At 45.8% G+C, this 19,443-nt stretch overlaps 2 protein-coding genes across 9 annotated transcripts in view; both read left to right on the forward strand.

The window, feature by feature from the left end:
- CDS2 (CDP-diacylglycerol synthase 2) overlaps positions 1 to 6,929 on the forward strand; it is a 45,499-nt gene extending 38,570 nt beyond the window's left edge. For all 7 annotated transcript variants that reach the window (XM_073325263.1, XM_073325266.1, XM_073325267.1 and 4 more), the window contains one exon: positions 616 to 6,929. In XM_073325263.1, the coding sequence (XP_073181364.1) occupies positions 616 to 745 (130 nt within the window). In that variant the 3' untranslated portion in view covers positions 746 to 6,929. The remainder of the gene's footprint in view (positions 1 to 615) is intronic.
- An 8,833-nt stretch (positions 6,930 to 15,762) lies between these two features.
- ARHGAP25 (Rho GTPase activating protein 25) overlaps positions 15,763 to 19,443 on the forward strand; it is a 46,571-nt gene continuing 42,890 nt past the window's right edge. For both annotated transcript variants that reach the window (XR_012156265.1, XM_073324890.1), the window contains exon 1: positions 15,763 to 16,201. Coding sequence is in view for 1 of the 2 variants with exons in the window: in XM_073324890.1 (XP_073180991.1) it covers positions 16,141 to 16,201 (61 nt within the window). In the remaining variant the exon portion in view is untranslated. The remainder of the gene's footprint in view (positions 16,202 to 19,443) is intronic.

The following is a 19,443-nucleotide window of genomic DNA, read 5'->3' on the forward strand; positions in this document are numbered from 1 at the left end:
GCTTCACGGCAGCACTTAGCGGCCGCAACTGAGCAGCCCCAAAGACCTTAAATCTAAATGCACAGGACACTGGGCAGGAGGGGAAAGAGACTGGGAGACTGTGTCTCGCCCAAGGTCACACGGCAGGCAGGTGGCAGAGCCTGGAATAGCATCTGTGTTTCCTGAGCTTCAGTCCTGTGTCCTAGCCACTGATCCCTGCTTCCCTTCTCCTTTTGGGCTCAACAGAGCATATACTAAGGAATAACTCTTTCCCATTAGTTTGGGCCTTGGCAGATAGCTTTATAACTGAATGGAAAGGAAAAACACTGGTCTGGAGGGATACTTTGTGGTTTTATTTGAATTTATGTAGATTTTTGGATTTATGGGGCCCTTCTAATGGAGGGGGAGAATAATTTCTGCCATTGATCGGAAATTAAAGACCATTTACATTTCACTTGTGTCTCTCTTTCCTCACCTGTAAAATGGAGGCGGGTGAATGAGGCTTGTCTCCCTTGTGAAATGCTGAGGGATGGGGATGCTTGAAGTTAGGCACATGCTTTGCTGAATTTGAGCCCAGACGACCAGATCCTGGAGTTAGGATTCATTGCAAACAGTTCTTTCTTTGGTTTGTTGCAGGGGTCCTAACCCAAGCAAACTGATCCAGCAGCTTTTAGCTCTGCGGCCAGACCAGCAGGTCCACATCTTCAACACGTTAAAGGCGCACCTTGTTGATAAGGGTATGTTGGCCAATTCTGAGGACGCGTAGGCATCCAGGCAGTTGGAACAGGACAGAAAAAGAGGGCAAGTCCCCCAAGGAAATCCAAGCTCGCCTGACCTAAGACAATAACAAGGCCTCGTTTCACTGTTGTTTTTTTCTTTCCTTGTAAATGTTTGCATTTGTGGGGTTTTGGGGTTTTTTATAATATGTATTTATATGGCTTTGGTTAAAATAAGCAAAGTGGAGCTTCTAGATGGAAAGAAATCAAGAACTGAAGGGACCGTAGGGCGAAGATGTCCTCTCGGATCTGCGTGGCAACTCTTGTCTTCAATGTGTATGGGCAGAACTTGACTTCACGACTCCTAGGGGATGTGTGTATGCTTTTTTCTGCCCGGGTGCAGCTCCAGGAGTGTAAGCTCTAGTGAAGATGAGACACGGGCACTTTTACATCAGTATCCTCTAACCCTGCCAGGCTGTGTCTATACTAAGAAAATTGGAAGCCATGCAACTCTGTCAGTGGAATAGAGAGGGCACTGGTTTTTTTGCAACCTTGTGTATCCCTGTATGTAGGCTAGGGAAATTGGGGACCTGTAATTATCCACTGGTGGTAGCTGCATTGATGAATTTGGGTCTTCATTTCCCTAGTATAGCCATAGCCTGGGTGTGCATAGAACTTCTTGCAGGTAGAGAACAAAAAGCTCAACAAATCTGAAAGAAATGTTTGCTCTAATCCTGCTACATAAGGTCCACACAAGAAGACACGTGCATACGCTTCGACTTGCCATCTTTGTAGTACCTCCCACATTTCCCTAACTCCAGCAAATATTTAACAAAGTCGATTTTAAACCCACATTTGTACTGTGCCATTTAAACAAAAATAGACCCAACTAATCTTTACATCAGGGACAAGAATACAGAAAGGGGAATGTGAGAGGTTCAGGTTGCCTCTAAGGTGAATCAAATAACTTATTTTAAAAAGCATTCCAGTTTTATTTAAGAAATCCTGAGTAAGAACAAGCTTTTAAAAAATTATTTGTTCACTTTTTCATGGCTTCTTTTCCACCCAGAGCATAATATATATATTTTTTTAAATACTGAAGCATGAAAACGTCTCTCAAGAGTAGGAGATACCACACCCTGATATTTTAGCTGTTTGGAGAGCTATCACTCACAGAACTTTATTTTCCCATTTGGAAGTCCAGAGAGCATAGTACCCAGCTGGTTCTGCTGTTGTGGGTTTTCTTTTCTGGTGTGGGGAGGGTTGTTTGGTTTTTTTTGCTTCGTTTTTTCTTTCAGGGATCATGTCTGCCAATGATGGATGACTTGAGTTCGAGACATCATGCTACTGAGTTTACCATGGTCTGGGTTTGGTCAGCTTTCCAGGCTTCTCTCCTTTCTCCTTCACTGACTCAGTCTTGTTTTATGTATGTTGCACTTAACATTTGGAAACATGTAATTGTTTTCCAGGTATTTCCCTCTATTTCTTGACTTCAAACATACCATAATTTTTAAAAAAGAAAATAAATAAATAAATAAATGGAAACACAATCTAACGGACTTCAGAGGTTTCCAAGAGTCAGAATGATGATTTGTGATGTAACAACACAAAAATTCATTTTAGTAGTGGGTTGTATTAACATTGTCATGTATCAGGGAACTCTGTTTTACTGTGACTTCTCTCCATAGTTTGTGTGTGAGCCAGGCTGTGATGAGAAATACATTTTACTTATTTGTTGAACCTGGGGAACAATTGACAGGGAAAGATAATATAGAGATGCTGCTGTTCGTGTCTTGAAAGCAAGTCACTGTCCTATGTCTTCAACACAGATCTATATTTGAAGCTGGCTAACCTAAAGTCCCTGAGATCATTCTGTATGCTTTACTCCATAGTCTCATGCCACCACTGCTTCCACATACCTCTGGCGTATTTTTATCTTGAGAGCAGCCACTTCCTCCTCTCCCTGTACTGGAGTTCCGGAGGGCAGAGATTCGCATCTGCGGTGCTACACAAACAAATATTTGATCAAAAGCAAAATGGTGCTGAGAGAATATTAAAGCAGAGCCCAGGTGACATGCAATTTAAGGGTCGGACTCTGCACCATGCAAGACATCCTTAGCTCCCGGTGAGGGTGCTCAGCACATTGCAGGACTTGCCTGTTTCTATGGTCCCAATTTAGGGTAGTATTGAAGCATTTTTGCTTAATTTTTAAGCAAATGCTTTCCTGAACTGTAGGCTTAGAGCCCAGTGCCGTGTCTACTGAAATGCTTGGGAGTCTTGACTTTGACTTAAAGGCATTACATTCGGGCCCTTAATTTGCTTTCAAAGGAGATTTAGGAGGTTGTTTTTAAACCTTTCTTCCCTTAGGTTTTTTTGGGGGGGTTATCACCTGGCAAAACAAAAGTTTCTTCTCTTTTGGATACTTCTTGTCTGATACCAATATCTTCTGGAATTCCTGCATACTAAACTGTTTGAGCAGATGTTCATAAACAAGTTATCACGTGGACCTACAGTACTGTGTATTAAATGAGATTACAATGTAGTGATCTACAGAAAAAACACATTTTGTTTTCATGTAAGAATTTGGTCCTCCCCCGGCATCTGTTCTACATCTTCATACTTTTTTACAATTATTAGGTGTACTTTTTTTGAGGAAGCTTATGATTTTAAACTATAGGATTTGGGGTTTTCTTGACATTGGGCTGTTTTAATACTGACTGTGAACACTGGAGGGCATACTATGTTCTCGAGTGTCTGCATACTTCTGTGAGATAGGAATAGCCATCCACCTTTCTGAACTAGGCCGAGTGCAGTTTTTCAAACCTGGGTTCGTACGTTTTCTCTACTTCTGCCCCCTCTTCAACCTTGAAGTGAAGTAAAACGAACCTTCAGACCTGTCAGGTATCCTGATAAATTAATTCTGTGTGTAAAGGCACTCATAAGTGCTGTTACTTGTTAGTGTCCTGCGTATGACTGCTCTTACTCAGCAATTCTCATGTTGCGGTAAGTGTACAGCATGGTTTATTGGAAGTGTACAATAATTACACTGGTTTAACATCCAAGGGACTATGGGCTAACACCCTGTATATGCTGTACAGAAAGTTGCGTACCAGAAGGATGGAATCCTCTGTTTTGCATAAGCTCTGTGGTGCAGCCTGTCTTCATTGCACTGATCCATTGGTTTATTAAAAGCCCTATATTTCTCCTCCCTGCCCCCCATATGCAGCACAGAGCTCTATAGTTTGGATCATAGTTGAAATTGGCTCTGAAACAGGTTTACCAGCCAGAGAATTTCAGCCTGTGCATAGTAACTGCACTGCAACAGAGTGAATGCAAGTTATACTATTGTCTAGCTTCTAAGCAATGACCTTCTTAACCCTCTGTATGCTGGTAGTTTGCCCTAAGTGGTTCAAATTGGCCACTCCAAAATGAGAGGCCACTTTTAGAAACTGGTGGAGTAAGTGACTTGTCTAAGGCTACAGAGGAGGTAGTAGTTAATGTGTGAGCCAGAGTTTAAAAACCTTGAAGTTACAGTACAGTGTTTGGGTTCTTGCCTGCATAAGGGAGGATTTGACCAGAAACTTTAATTTTGCCTCATGTCAACAAAATCAGGATGTAAACCTGAATATTAAGAGTGCACTTTGGAGTCCAGCAACTTTAACATGTGTATCTGTGTGTGTTGTGCAGGTGACTAGGTCCTTCCCTCACCTAGTGTTTAACCTTGGTCCTAACACAGCTCTTGTGAGCCCTTAGATTTAGTGACTTTGAAAGATTAGCGTGTAGCTAGCGCTCATGAAACACACTGCTGACAACAGAGCTGCCTTGGCAAGACTTTCATAAAGGAGCTCCCCAGAACTTTTTCCTATAGCTGAAATGTACGAAATCAAGAGCCCCTGCAAGTGACCTGCATGCTGTGGCAGCTGCTTTGTGAGTACTTAGGTTAAAGGGAAGGTCCTCTCAGCTTGCTGTACAAGGAGACAAACTGCAAAAGCAAAGTCGCTGCTGTGTCAGAACAAGTTGTTGAGGAACAGATGCAACAGCTCTGTGGTTGTCTAAGCTAAGGGGGAGGTGTAACGTTCCTCATTCTGGGTCTCTGAATTAACGCAAAACTGTGAAAGGGCTTCCTTGCTGTCTGTTTAGAGCTCTACAAATGGGCTGGTTCTGAAACTACCTGCTAGCAAGGTCAAATGAAATGCCCAAAATAAATGTAAAGGGATTTTTAGAATGCTCTAATACGTGAGGGGAATGCTGGAGACTGAGGCCCTGATCCTGCAACCAGTTGGACAGGGGGATCCATTGCATCCACAAGCAGAGCCAGGGACCTAAAATCCTCTGCTTGGAGAGAGGTGTCTCCATAGATGATCGTAGGTAGGTAACATAGTTGAGTACAAGGAGCTAAGAGGCCAAAGGTTAGAGGATGCTACGTGGTCAGTGATGGTGAGTGGAGGTGACAATGTAGGCAGTTGCTGGGGAGTACTAGCTGAAATGGACTGGTAACAAGGGATGACTGGTCCTTCTGAATACATATTGATGAGTTGACCAAGTTCAGCTGCACATCCTTCGAAAAATTCCTTTCTATTCTTTGTCTGAGCTAAATGAAAATATAAGCAAGCCATGAATGAGATAGCAGCTGGAATCAAATGTCTTCAGGTATTTGTTTTGATGAGCATAGTATCCAGTTTTCTCTGTTTTGCTTAAATCCATTTAATTCCCCAAAAATGCCCGGTGCCAGGCTCATTTTTACTATGGGTGGTGCATCTCTCAAGGATACTTAGTTTGGTTATGCTGTCTTTTGTTAGTACTATCTATCTTTCCATTCAGAGACATTATAATTAGCAAACCTCACTCCTTGGGATAGAATTCCATTACTGCCTGAATGCGTTGGGTTCTCCTCTAATCTGAAATGTGAGCAGATATTTCTCTTTTATGTTAAAACCCTAGCTCTCCAGTGAAGGAATGGTCGATCATGGCATGTGTTGTCTTATCCGAATAGAGCCAAGGAGCTGGAGTTCAGTTTGTAGTCAGGAGATTTGATTGGCTGAATGCTGAACTTCAGAGCCATACAGGTGGTGGTTTCTCCCCTTGCATCGGAAGTGCAGAATACTACAGGAAAGCAGTAGGGGGCTGTTGAAGGTTTGTCATGTACTGAGGATAGACCGTAATAGTAGCCTTTCCATTAAAGGCCTGAAATAAAAGAGGGCAAGTTTGGTAAATGTTAACAGCATTTAAAATGCCTGAATAATTGGGGCAAACGCCTACAGGTAGGCTGTGTTTGGTTCTAAGCAGCCACACGCTGGTTGCCAATCACTTTGGAAGCTTGGAGCAGTTTAGCTGGCGTTTCCAACTGGAAACTGACTTCTCCAACCCCCAGTTGCAGCCCAAGTTACGCTGTGGATTAGACCCATCTTGACTAGAAGGCCAGGAGTGGCACAGAATGCACAGCATAGAGCCTCATTATCATCCGGGTTCTGCTAGGCTTACTCGGGTTGAGTGGTTCCTTACTCCACAGTAGTATCTGTCCTGTGTGTACCCCCCTGGACTTGATTATACTCACTCTGAGTAATCCTAATTAGCAGAATCTAGCCCTAAGGATCTGCTCCCATTTGATTGGGAGGGGGATTTTTGCCATTGACTTCAGTGGGAAATCCTACAGCACCACAAAAACCTGAAGCACCAGTAAGTACATTGCAGAGGCCTTTGGGAATTGTTGATTTCACATGGATCAGGGCAGGTCTCCTAGTTTCGTGCATGCATCGGACTCCCACAAGCATGCAGGCCAAGGCAATCACTGTATGCAAAGAGGGGAGAATTCTCCATCTTCCTGCAAAAAATCTTTTTTCTGCTAGTTCTGTAGACTTGGGAAATAGATGTAACCATGCAAAAACCATCCACGGTGGTCATCAAGACTTGGTGGGGGAGACAACCATTTTAAAATTGGAGTCGGCATGCGTCTGTCATCATGAGGGCTTGTATACCTCCCGACACCTGTAGCCAAACCCAGAGTTACATTTTTGTACTACAGTAATTTTCCCTCTGGGTTACTGTTCCCCAGCTCTGAGGTGTCCTCTGCCATCTGCTTACTTCTCTGTGCATTGTTTTTGATCAATGTTTTAGCAATACATGTAGATTTGCCTTTTTGATTGACTGTCAGAATGTGATATATTGTATATTTTAAAGTATTTACCCTATTTATATACTGTATGTTACTGTTAAATAAATATGTAAGTTCTACTATCTGTGGATCTACTATCTGTGGATCTGTGTATTAAGTTATTAACACTGGCAGAGGAGGGAGCTCTGTTTAATCGTGCCTTAAAAGGCACTGGTGTATTGTAGCAGTCCAGGCAAAATGTAATAGCTAATCCTTGGAGGGGTTGGGTAACCTCTGCTTTGTTCTGTTAACTAAGATCCCATCTGTTTCAAACCTTCTCGTGATTTTTATTTATAAGAGCAACCCAAGCTTCTCATCCCCAAATGTCCCCAGCGATCGGACACTTAAATGGATAAAATCATCCAGAACCAGCACTTTCCACTGGGGATGTTGGCTCTCCTTAAGCACACTATTAGAGGGGCTAAATCCTTTTCCTGCCTCCTATCCATCCATGGCAACCATGGGTAGCCAGGCTAGACCCTGTAGGGACTGGGGTTAAATTCCTTTCTTGTATGTCAGAGGCATTGAGTAAGATCAGGGAGTCCAACAGACAGTCTGTGCCCAGAGAGCTTAGGCCCAGATCTTCAAAGGTGCTTAACTCCCATTGAAATCTGTGGAAGTTAGAAGCCTAAATACCTTTCGAGATCAGGGCCTTACAGTGCAACTAGACCAGACAGATAATCAGAAATAATTCCTCCACATATATACACACACATACACTTTATCGAGGAGGAACTGAAGCACAGATATTGTCACAGAGCTGGAAACAACTCCTGAAAGGCAGTATATTAACAACGCAGCCAGCTATCCTCCCTGAAAGCAATCCCATTCTCCCCCAGCCACACACCTTTTCCTGTGGTCCTGAGGCCACAGCAGCTCCGCCTCATAAGAGGCAGTAGCTGGTGAATCTGTGTAACAGCCTTTCCACGGGCCTGTTGCACAAAGCACCTCTTGCTGAGCGTGGAGCTGGCTCCCTGGACCAGGATGTGGCAGGCAGGATTTGCGGGCTCCCGCATGATGCAGGAAGCTTAAGGCTTTTTGTTGTCTGTTTTTACCAAAAAAATTCCCAGGTTTTTAACAAAAAGTTGTTTGTTTGTTTGTTTGTTTTTTACCAGTTTTCACCTGAATTTGCACCATTCACGTACATGAAAATAGTGGTTATGGTTTAAAAAAAAAAAATTCAATTAGGTGGATGTTTGTGGAGAAGTACGTGTAAATACCAGGCTATCTGGTAAAGTGAGGAGACACTGTAGTGTCTTCTGGAGGCCTCCCGGACGTGCTATAAAAATTCCATGGCCGACCTTTGATGCCACAACTGGTTTTCTGCATATCCAATGGATTAAAAGCCGCTGGCGTTAGGGGGTAGCACGCTGTGCAGTTGTCCAGGGCCCCAGGCCACAGGGGCCCTTGCAAAGTTGCTTGGGCTTCAGCTTCGGGCCCGGGTGGTGGGACTCAGGCTTTGGCTTTCTCTTCTGGCCCCCCGCCGCTCTAAGGCCGTCCTCGTCTCTGGTTTATTTTGGCTGACCCCCCCGAAAGCTGCTCGTGGGGCCCTGGACCCCTGGCTGAGAACCATTGGAGTGGAAGGCACACACACAAAATGAACATTCATGAAATAAACAGCTTGAAACAGTTTTTATTTTCTGCAGGTACTTTTCTCTCGCTTTTTTTTCCATCTTCCCATCCCCCAACATTAATCCTGATCTTTATTCAGAAATCTGTGGAATTCGTGTGCACCAATTTTCTTCCACTTTTTTTTTAATGTTTGTCATAAACAGAGACGCTTGGGAAATTTTAAACTAAAGCCACAAATGAAGAGCCTTGTGTAATCTGCAGCAGTTGCGTCTACGGTGGGGACTGCAAACATCTGTATTTTCCGTATGTAAGATGCAGAGGCTGAGTTGTGATCTTGTTTGATTTCCCAACCCATCATCACTTCCCACTTTGATGAGGCTGAGCGAAGTTAGTGCCAACCTACCTACCGGTTAACACATTTAAGAAATCCTTTGCGTATTAAAGAGAGGCTCCATACAAGTCCTGTCACCTCTCAGAGGCTGAGGGTTTATCTACAGGAGAACTTGGCCAGAACAGCTGCACCATGTGAGTGGCTGGAATAAGTATGTTCACGTAGGGAGTTAGTTCCTTAAACGCACGTCCTACAGTACTTCTATTCCAGAATAACTTCTGTAAATGAGCCCGACTGGTTGGTCAGTACAGCGAGGCCAGTTCTGTTGACTCACAACTGGGGCAAGGCAGGAGCAACACCCCTGGCGTAAGTGTGGCAAATCAGTCATTTTTTGGACCGTGAGAGTCCATTTAAACTTAATAAACCCCAGGGCTCACAATGGCCCAGAGAAAGTTTTGGTGCAGGGAATACAAGGCTGGGCTAAGACACTTAGGTTCTAGTCCTCTCTCTGCCACTGGTCTGCTGTGTGCCCTGGACAAGTGATTTCCCTCTCTGTGCTTCAGTTCCCCCCATCTTTAACATGGAGATAACCAACCTGCTAAACCTACCTTCATACAGTGCCTCAAGGAGCTGTGGAAGAGCACAGCTAGGTTACTACGGTAATGCCTTGTTTTGGGCTGGCTAGCTGGATCTGGAGGGAGGTTCCATAAGTCCTAACTTGTGTTACTTCACATTGAGAAATGCAATTTGCTTCCCTCCTCCCCCCCCCCCCATTTATGCTGTTTACATGCCATTCAACTTGCCCCATTAAATAGACTGGACTGTCTCAGGCTTCTGTGCTGCTGTCCATCACCATGGTGTCTGAGCACCTTCCTTATGCGCTAACATTCAGATTGCGTGTTCAAATCATGACTCATCCCCGCCCTTTGCACGGTGACATAAGTGACCATTTCTTCTCCTTTCCCAAGGGAGATTTTGCAAGATGTATTAGAAACAAAAGTCTGACCCAAGCTTATGTTGCAGCTGTTCCTCTTGTAAGAGACGGTGGCTCTTCTGCTTAAAAATGGGTGCAGGGTGCAATACAATATTCATTGGTTCTCTGAAGTGCTTGCATTTCATCAACTCTGAAATGTAAATTAAAAACCCTCTACATTTCTGAATGATGACGTTTGGCCGCACATGGCATAAGGACGTTTATCGCGCGCACAGTGCGGCTATGCAGTTATGCTGACTTACTAAAGGACAGGCTAATTAACCACGAAGCTAACTCTTGTACATGGTCCTTAATTTACAATGGATGAAGCCATTCTATCTAAAGTACCTTCAGAGCCCTGGTCATGTAATATCTCACACTGCCATGTATTTAACCTCACCTGGGAGATTAAATATAACCCCTGGGAGGTAGGGCAGTGCTGTGATCCCTGTTTTACCAATGTGGAAACAGACAGAGAGACTAAAGGGGTGTGCCCAGGGTCACACAGGAAGTCTGTGGCAGAGTAGGGAATTGAACCTAGGTCTATTGAGTCCTAGTCTAACTCTCCCCACCCACCTGTCCCATTCTCAAATGAATCATAACACTGTGTGAGGGACTTTTTCCCTTCCTCTAAATGTGTCTTTAGAAAACAGCTGCGCTTGCTTCCCATTCCCTCCGGTGCAAGTTAATGTCTGTGTACTGGGCTGGTTACCCTAATTGGTACAGGGTGCTTTTCATCTTCAAGGGGTAATGCTAATTAAGCCTCCTACCAGCCAGGAAGTGGGTACGTGGGAGCACCATTCTGAGTCAGTGACGGCAGACACGTTGTCTGAAGGGCCAGCTCTCAGCTGGTGTAAATCAGCAGCGCTTCACAGCTTTCAATGCAACTCTGAGTTGCACCAGGCGAGGCTCTGGCGTGTTTGAGGGCAGGAAGTATTAGGAGCATAGGTATAGTTTGACTTCAACTATATTTGGGGAGGGGGCTCCAGTCAGGCCAACGGGGCCATGCGTGGAGTGGAGAGGGGGCAAATTCCACGCCTGCCTGAGTTTGCGGGGGGCAACACCCCTCCCTTCTTCTCCCAAACTACGTCCAGGGTTCGGAGCTGGGATTACAACTCAGAACGCTGGCTCTTGTTTCAGGGTGGAAAGAAAAGAAGGCAAGAAAAGAAAGCTAATGGTGTCACAGCACTGTTGTTTTCACCTCAGTGTAGTTATGGGAGGTTAAACCCCACGGTGGATGCAACTATCTACAAACTAACGATCCTGTTTTCACTACATTTTTATAGCCTGTCTATGGCCCTGATACGGCTCCCGCTATTATCCTTATTTTACAGATGGGGACCTGAAGCACAGAGAGGCTAATTGACTTCCCCAAAATCACACAGGCAGGCTACAGTCAGGTCTGGTCTACACACCAAATGCTGCACTGGTTCAGCGTTCGGATGAAGATGCCTTAAGCCAACAGGCGAGGGCTCTCCCGCCAGCTTAGTTACTCCACCTCTGCGAGACGCGGGAGCTGTGCCGGCAGGAGACGCGCGCCTGCCGACATAGCTCTGTCTACACGGGGGGTTAAGATCCCTATAACTCGGTCTCTCACTGCGTAGATTTTTCATACCCCTGAGAGACGGAGTTCTACCGAAGTAAGTATGCAGTGTAGACCTGGTCTATGTTAGAGCAGGGAATTAAAGCCAGGTCTCCTACGTTAGCGCCCCAACCACTGCCCCATTTGTCCTATTGAGTTAGCTAGCTCAGTGTGAGAAACCCCTTACTTTTGCCGCAATGACAGAGTTTGTGCTTTCCAGTCCTGTGCTCTGTCTAAGTGAACAAGCCACCAACCAGCCGTTAGAGCATTCTCAATGGAACCTCTGCCTCCTCGATAGTCCCACGCTTAGCCCTTATAAGCGCATTGTATTTACACAACAGTGGTAAATGAGACACATTGCTCAAGATGACTTCACTTTTTATCCTTGTGAAAACAACGATCTCTAATGCATGCCCGTCATCTCAGGGCCATGTCACCATTCTCACATCCTTTTGCTGTGGCAAGCTGAAACCAAGATGGCCTGCTACGTGAGTGTTTTGTGGATAATTTTCTGCAGCTCTGAGGTGTCTCGAGTGTTCGTCTATTGGCCTGGTAGCCACCAAGAAAGCAGACCCTAGCCCACGGTTGTGTCACATCTTCAGAATAAACCTTGTTGGCTAACCTGCTGTTCTAGTCCCTGTGTGTGCACGGCCCTGATGCGGATTAACTCCATGTGTGGACACGCATTCTGAGATCATTCAGAATAGCCCCTTTCTCCCGACATGCTTTGCAAACTGAAAATCAAAGAGCCAAACTACAGAGAGGGCTTACTCACTCCCCACTGACATGCAGTTACCCCCAGGGTGGGCCCTGGAAAGTGAGAGCAGTGCAAAGCAGGACTATACCACAGTTCAGGATAGGACGTTATCATATCCATTTGCAACCGAGGGGGAATTCACATAGCCCGAATGCAAAGCTGGCGTTTGGCCAAGACTCCAGGGTTAATGAAGTTCAAGCTCAGTAACGGAGGCGAAGCTAATGGGATTGCTGCTGGGCCGCGGTGACTGTATTTTCCATAGCTGCCTCCTGTTGTCATGTATTGGGGTTTTTCACTATGGAATATTTGAGACTGGGGAATACTTCACTTGTCTCTCTGGTTACAGTATCCTGGGGCTTATGTGGCTTGGCCATAGAAAAGTGCTTGCCCTGTACATAAGTAAGTTTATTTTTTAATTTACCCTTTACTATACACGCAGAGTGCATTTAAATGACAGGAAAAGTAGTCTCCAGAAGAAACACACTGCAGTAGCCTATGTTTATCTGGCTTTGTTGTTTTGGCGAACAATTAAGATCCCTTAAAGGGGAAGAAGCAGCAGAGTGGGCTGCTGATGAGTAATAAACTATGGAGCTTTCATCTCTACATTATCAGTTACATCCCCACATCCAGTTCAGATGGGGCCAGCTGCGAGCCTTATATGGTGGCCTGTGGGGTTTTATTCTGCAGTTGCTATTCCTGATTGCGTGATTAGCTCCAAATGTGGATGCTCTTATTCCAGATTATCTTAATCCACTTTTCAGAGTAACAGCTGTGTTAGTCTGTATTCGCAAAAAGAAAAGGAGGACTTGTGGCACCTTAGAGACTAACCAATTCATTTGAGCATGAGCTTTCGTGAGCTACAGCTCACTTCATCGGATGCATACCGTGGAAACTGCAGCAGACTTTATATACACACAGAGAGAATATGAAACAATACCTCCTCCCACCCCACTGTCCTGCTGGTAATAGCTTATCTAAAGTGATCATCAGGTTGGGCCATTTCCAGCACAAATCCAGGTTTTCTCACCCTCCACCCCCCCCCCCCCCCCCCACAAATTCACTCTCCTGCTGGTGATAGCCCATCCAAAGTGACAACTCTTTACACAATGTGCATGATAATCAAGTTGGGCCATTTCCATCATGGCCCAACTTGATTATCATGCACATTGTGTAAAGAGTTGTCACTTTGGATGGGCTATCACCAGCAGGAGAGTGAATTTGTGTGTGGGGGGGTGGAGGGTGAGAAAACCTGGATTTGTGCTGGAAATGGCCCAACCTGATGATCACTTTAGATAAGCTATTACCAGCAGGACAGTGGGGTGGGAATAGGTATTGTTTCATATTCTCTGTGTATATATAAAGTCTGCTGCAGTTTCCACGGTATGCATCCGATGAAGTGAGCTGTAGCTCACGAAAGCTCATGCTCAAATGAATTGGTTAGTCTCTAAGGTGCCACAAGTACTCCTTTTCTTTAATCCACTTTCTATTCTGAATTATCTTCATCCGCTTTGGAAGCAGATTAGGATGACTCGGAATAAGTGTGTCCACACATGGCATTAATCAGAAATAGTTAATCTGCTTTAAATTCACATTTTACCTTATTCCTGATTGTCTTTTATGTGTAACAAGCCCTTAGCATCTTCAATTTAAGGAGAGCAATTTCTACATCACAAAACCCACCACAGTGTGGCATCTTCCTTGCATTTCCTCAAGGCTTGAATAGACAAGTCCCGTCTCCCAGATCCCTGCTGTCTTGCTATGTACTTTTTGTATATTTCATTTGACAGCCTGAATATCGGTGTTCTGAGCCCAACTGCGGTGGATATTTGGGCAACACTGAGTCATTGCTTTAGAATTGGGGATACACATGGAGCTCAATGAGACAGTCCCTAATCAGCCTGTACAACACAGGGGTGGTCAGAGCAGAATCACGCCTTGTATGTGGATACAGACATTTCCGTGCTGTGATGCCTGACGTTATGGTAATGTGCTGCACTTCACCTACCGCATGCTCGCTGCACCTCAGATGCACGCTTCTGAAATGCATTGCCCTTGAACAATGAGTTGTAACAGGAAATACAGACCATGACTGCTTTCATTGCATTGTGCTCACGGCCTGGCTGTTCCTCCTGTTCAAGGCAACTTCCCTCTGCCCCTGCCGCAGGGGGTTCCCAGTGTGGGCACTGATGTTTGTCCATGAAATGATCTCGCTACATTATCATGTGTTTGACAAGCTGTTTCTTAACTTTTAGGACTGGGAGGGGGTGAATTTGCTTCTCCTTTTTTATACTGCAATGGATCTCCTTTCATAGAGGTGAAGCACACTGCTTCAGGCATGCTAGGTGAGCCTTTCAAAGTGAACAAAGTCTCCATGCAAATAGTGATGCTTTGCTTTGCACTGAAGTACTAATATGAACCGGTTAAGGCACATCACTGCCCTCTGCTGGATGGAATCGGAACTGCATAGCTGTGTGTCAGAGACCCTGCACTGCTCACAGATGAATGCCTATTCAGCTCCCGTGGAGTCTGTTGGAGCTGGAGGCTCTGGAGGTCTGACTCAGCTGCACTCCATGAATGCGTGAGCAGGATCGAGATGGCCACCGACTCCCTTTCCACATGGTGCCGTCCATGTGAAGCTCCCGCTAATAGTGGGTATTGACCCCATTTTGCAGAAGAAAGGAGTGAGGCACTGAACAGTGAAGTGGCTTTCCCCAGGCCACATGTTGAGTCAGTGGCTGAGTCAGGTAGAGAACCCAGTGGTGGAATCCTGGCCCTGCCGAAGTCAATGGGAGTTTTTGCTATTGATTTAAATGGGGACAGGATTTCATCTCCAGGCCCCTGCTCTAACCATTGAATAATGCTGCTCACTTGTAATCATAACCAGCCCCCCTCAGAGTAATTCACATTCCCCCACAGCAGAGCGTATTGTTCCGAAGTCTGCTCCGGAGTAGGATTTCCAGCGGACATCCACCTCGCACCCTCCAGGACAGTGTTTCGGCTTTCACTGCTGTATGTCCCCTGCTCTCTCACTCCCCGACGCCCCCACTTCACAGGCAGGGCTTAAGTTGTAATGAAAGAGGTGCCGGAGCTCAAGCAATTTTTTACATTCATAACAAATGCAGCAAGCCCGAGGTGCCGGGGCTATGAATTGCCAAGCCCAGAGGTGCTGGGGCTCAGCCCCAGCAAAAATTAAGCACTGGGGGGCAGGCCTTAGTGTGTTGCAGAGTGCACGAGGTCTGGGTGAGTAGGGCCAGCTTCACCAGTGCCCTGCACCTAGTGCATTTGTTTCCACTAGTGCAAAGTGTGTGCAAACACTGCCCTTCTGATCTGGCACCATCCTATGCCCATTTTGCACATATCTCTAGGATGATTCAAGGTGCCAAGCAACTGTAAGTCGACCCTTGTCTCTTTGGAAAAAATGCAGGTTTCCAGGTCAGGCACAGATATTACCTGCATACTTGCCCAGCCAAGCTGACCTGCCTCTAAGTTCCTATTTTAGGGGTTTAGTTGGTAAAACTGCAGCAGGTCCCCAGAGCGGCCAGTCTGCTCTTCAGTTTAACATTTCCTGAAACTGAATGCTGGGCTATACCCCTCAGCCACGAGGCAAACGCTCAATCTTTTCGAGCACATCAATTGCACAGAAAGGACACCCACTTCCTCAAATGCAAAGAAAACAAACCCAGAAGCTCTGCTATTTATCAGTGCTTTTCAGTGAAGCCAGAGGCTGGTGGATGAAATGCAGCCGTGACTTCAGCTTCTCTGAATTAGAGTGTGACTGAGGTATTATCAAAGGGGGACTTGCAAAAGGGCCAGCCAAGAGGCTTATGGTGCGTCTGAAAAGCAAAAGAGAAAGCTTTGCAAAAAAGAAGAAGAAAGATAGAAAAGTACTTTTATGGGGTTGCTTAAGAGCTGAGCACAGGAGGAAGTGCATTGGCAAATCAACCTCAAGCGAGACTTCATTTTTCAAGCAAGCTCCAGAGGGAATCAAAACAGGGCCCGGGATTAGAAGAAGTGTCACAGTACAGAGACACTTGGAAAAATAGCTACGTTTAAAAAGCCAACTAAAACCCTGGTTCAAAATGTCCCTCAAGCTGCCGCGGAATTGGGATTTCAACCTGAAAATGGATGCTGCAAAAATAGGTACTGTTATTTTTTTATACCCTTAAATTCCTGCCTGAATCAGGGGCCTGTCTGGCCAATGGATCTGATGAAGTGACTCCAGCCTCTGTGCCCACAGTGGGCCAGGTCCTCAGCTGGAGTATATCAGCATAGCTCTGTGGATGTTAATTCACGCCGCTTTACATCAGCTGGGGATCTGGAGGGCTTTAGGGCAAAGCAACGTGGTAGCATGAGATCTGAGAAGTTTGAGTGTTTTTCTCAGTCGCCTTTGCTTGGATTCAGAGGGGTTGGCAACAGCGTTGTGCTTTCATTCGCTGAAGCCTGGTGCTTTCTAGACTGCTGACCAAATGAAGGCTCATGATGATGGCCCACTAGTGTGATCTGGTTATTACAGGACTGGGAATGAGGAAACCTGGCTTCCGACACTGACTCAATCGATGTGTGACCTTGGGCAAGTCACTTAGGCCAGAATTTTCAGATGGGCTCAGCACCCACATTCAACGTGAAGCACTCAAAAATCTGTCCTTGAGCTCTTTTGAAAATCTAGCTCTGTATATCTCGGTGACTTGGTTCCCCATCTGTAAAATGGGGTTAACAATATATTTGTAAAACACTTTGAGAGCCTTGGATGTTGTGAAACACTTTCAGGTCTACCAGTGAAATAAGATTTGGGTATTGTTAGTTTTATCCTATCATAACTGTGGATTCCATGTGTGGCCATCTGAGACTATGAGATGTAGAAGGTTAGGTCACGAGGTGGGGCTGAACTACAAAATTTAGATTCAGGCCTAGACTGGGATTTGAAACCATCCAAAAACTGGGGTATGTTTCTTAGGCCAACAGACCCCAGTCATCGGCGGGTGGGATTGAACCTGGGACCTCTGGAGCTTAGTGCATGAGCCTCTACCGCATGAGCTGAAAGTCAACTCACTGTTAGCTAAGGCTGAAGAGCAAACTCATTTTATCTCTCTCTTTAAGTGGTCTCGGTGTCGCTAGATGGGACAGAACACCACACCAAGAAGGTGTGTGGGTTACATGTTTAGATCAAGGTATTCAGTTCAGCCTATTAAAGCACAGAGGTTGCTACAAATTCGGTATCAGATTCTGGTTTGGATACAGCTGCTCAGATACCACACTGATGGACACAGTATAAATACCCAGATAGGTAGCTAGATACATTCCATCGCCTCTGGTTAAAGACTGGGTTGTTTGGATTCAGGGGTTTGGTTCAGCCCCTTCCCTATGTTGCTGGAAAGGTCATTTCTCCTTGATTTGCAATAATTGATCATTGAGTTTGATGTCATGATATTTTAGACATCCTTTATACACACAGACCTGAAAAGAAATTAGAGTGACACACTAGATGTTCTTCTCACTGATTACAAATCTGAATGGAAAACAGACCGGGCTAGTGCGGGCCAAATACATGGTCTTGTGGCATTAGTCAGGGGAATCTCCTTTGGGGATGCTCTGCATTGTGAAAGGGGGTTTGAGGATGCATACAGAACTGTACCCCCTCAGCTGCCTCTACAAACCAGAGTCAGAATGAAAGTAAGAGAAGAAAAAGGGTCCCACGCACAGAGGAAACAGTGACTCTGCGTTGGGTTTGCCGACCCACTTGCCTATGTTACCAGCCACCTCTGATGAATGATCAAAGAGTTCCTTCATACAGAGAGGCCTGTGCAAGGCACCACCCTTATTAGGTAATCTCCTGTTTTAAGAGACCTCCCCAAATATGACATCTGATAAGCACAGTTTGGCTCCACTTTTATTAGAAGGCCACCTCCATTAAGGAACCAGTTTTTTCCAGACCCATGGAGAGTTTGTGCTAAGGGACTCGCCTCTCATCGGCTCTGAAGATGATGGGTCAGGGCTGGCACAAGGCTGTGACATTTAAAGGGGGCATTGGGTCTTTATCAGGGTCACCAGGGTTGCAGCTAATGCTGTGAATGAATTCACATAGCTCTGCTGGCTAAAATTAAGGCCCCCAGCCCCACTAGGGGCTTCAGAATGTCGGACATAGGACTGGAAGGGACTTCCTGGGTCATTGAGTCCAATCTCCTGCTATGGTAGACAACCGCATCCTATAATCCAGCTCACAAACTTATTATGCTCCATCTTAAAACTAGCTGCTTGCCCCCACTGCTCCTGTTTGAAGGCGTGGGGCCTCGGTCTTCCGAAAGAGAGAGTTATTATTTATTGTTTGTAACCCAGCACCTTGGCACCACAGGTGTGGACCCAGACCCCATTCTGCTAGGTGCTGTACAAACCCAGAGCAAAAGAGATGAATTGCTGTTGGAATTTGCTAGCGATAAAAGTCTGCCTCATGTCTGCTTTGCCCTAACCTGGCAGTCCCAAGGAGAAGCAGCAGTTTGAGGACCTTGCATGATGGAACAGGCTTTTTGGAGACCCTGCTGATCAAGCATATTGACAGTCCCTGTTTAATTTCCCTGTGATCGCTCCTTATGTTTTTTATTTACCCACGCTGGTCAGTATTACACAGCAGCTCTGGTTGAGTCACTGTGGCATTTAGTTCACATGATCTAGGGGTTTGAGCACAAGACTCAGATGCCTGTTACTCCTGAGGTCCATTCCCAGCTCTGACACTGACTCCATTTGTGAGTCTGGGTTCAGTCACTTTGCCTTTCAGTGCCTCAGTTTCCCCATCTACAAAATGGGGGAAGTGATAAACTTCTGTCTCCTGGGATGGAGTGAGGGGAGACGTCGTGTATGGTGCTTTGAACATTCAAACCTCCAGGGCAATGGGTGTGCAGATGACCACTTGGTAGGTGCAGAAGCGTGGTACTGGCTCCCTGCACGGGGTGAATTCCACACAACAGTTGTTACATCACACCCTTGATTTCCCCTGAGCTGAAGGAACCTCATAAAGGATGACCTGGTCTCTACTGCGCTGGGCTTGAATCTGAATCAGATCCAACCTGCCCCACCTGGCTCTCTTGCACATGAGGTGGTCTGTCTTCGCTGCACAGGTAACTCGGGGTCTTGCCTCTGGGCCCCTCCTGTCCATACACAAAAACCTCTCGCTTGAGTTTTGTGGTGTTAGCTGGCCTGACTGGGGGTATAGGTGAGAGCCCGGGGGCCTTATTCACTGTCACTTTGGGCTGAGGACGCAGGCTAATCCGTGGGAGTGCTTGTAGTCTCCTCGTGCCTTCCCACAATTCCCCTCCTGTCCCCAGATGAGTTCTCCCACAATTCACTGGGAACGAAACACCATGCGGCTCAGTTCACTGCAGCCCAAAGAA

The sequence above is a fragment of the Lepidochelys kempii genome, chromosome 26 (assembly GCF_965140265.1).
Source record: "Lepidochelys kempii isolate rLepKem1 chromosome 26, rLepKem1.hap2, whole genome shotgun sequence".
Taxonomy (NCBI): Eukaryota; Metazoa; Chordata; order Testudines; family Cheloniidae; genus Lepidochelys; species Lepidochelys kempii.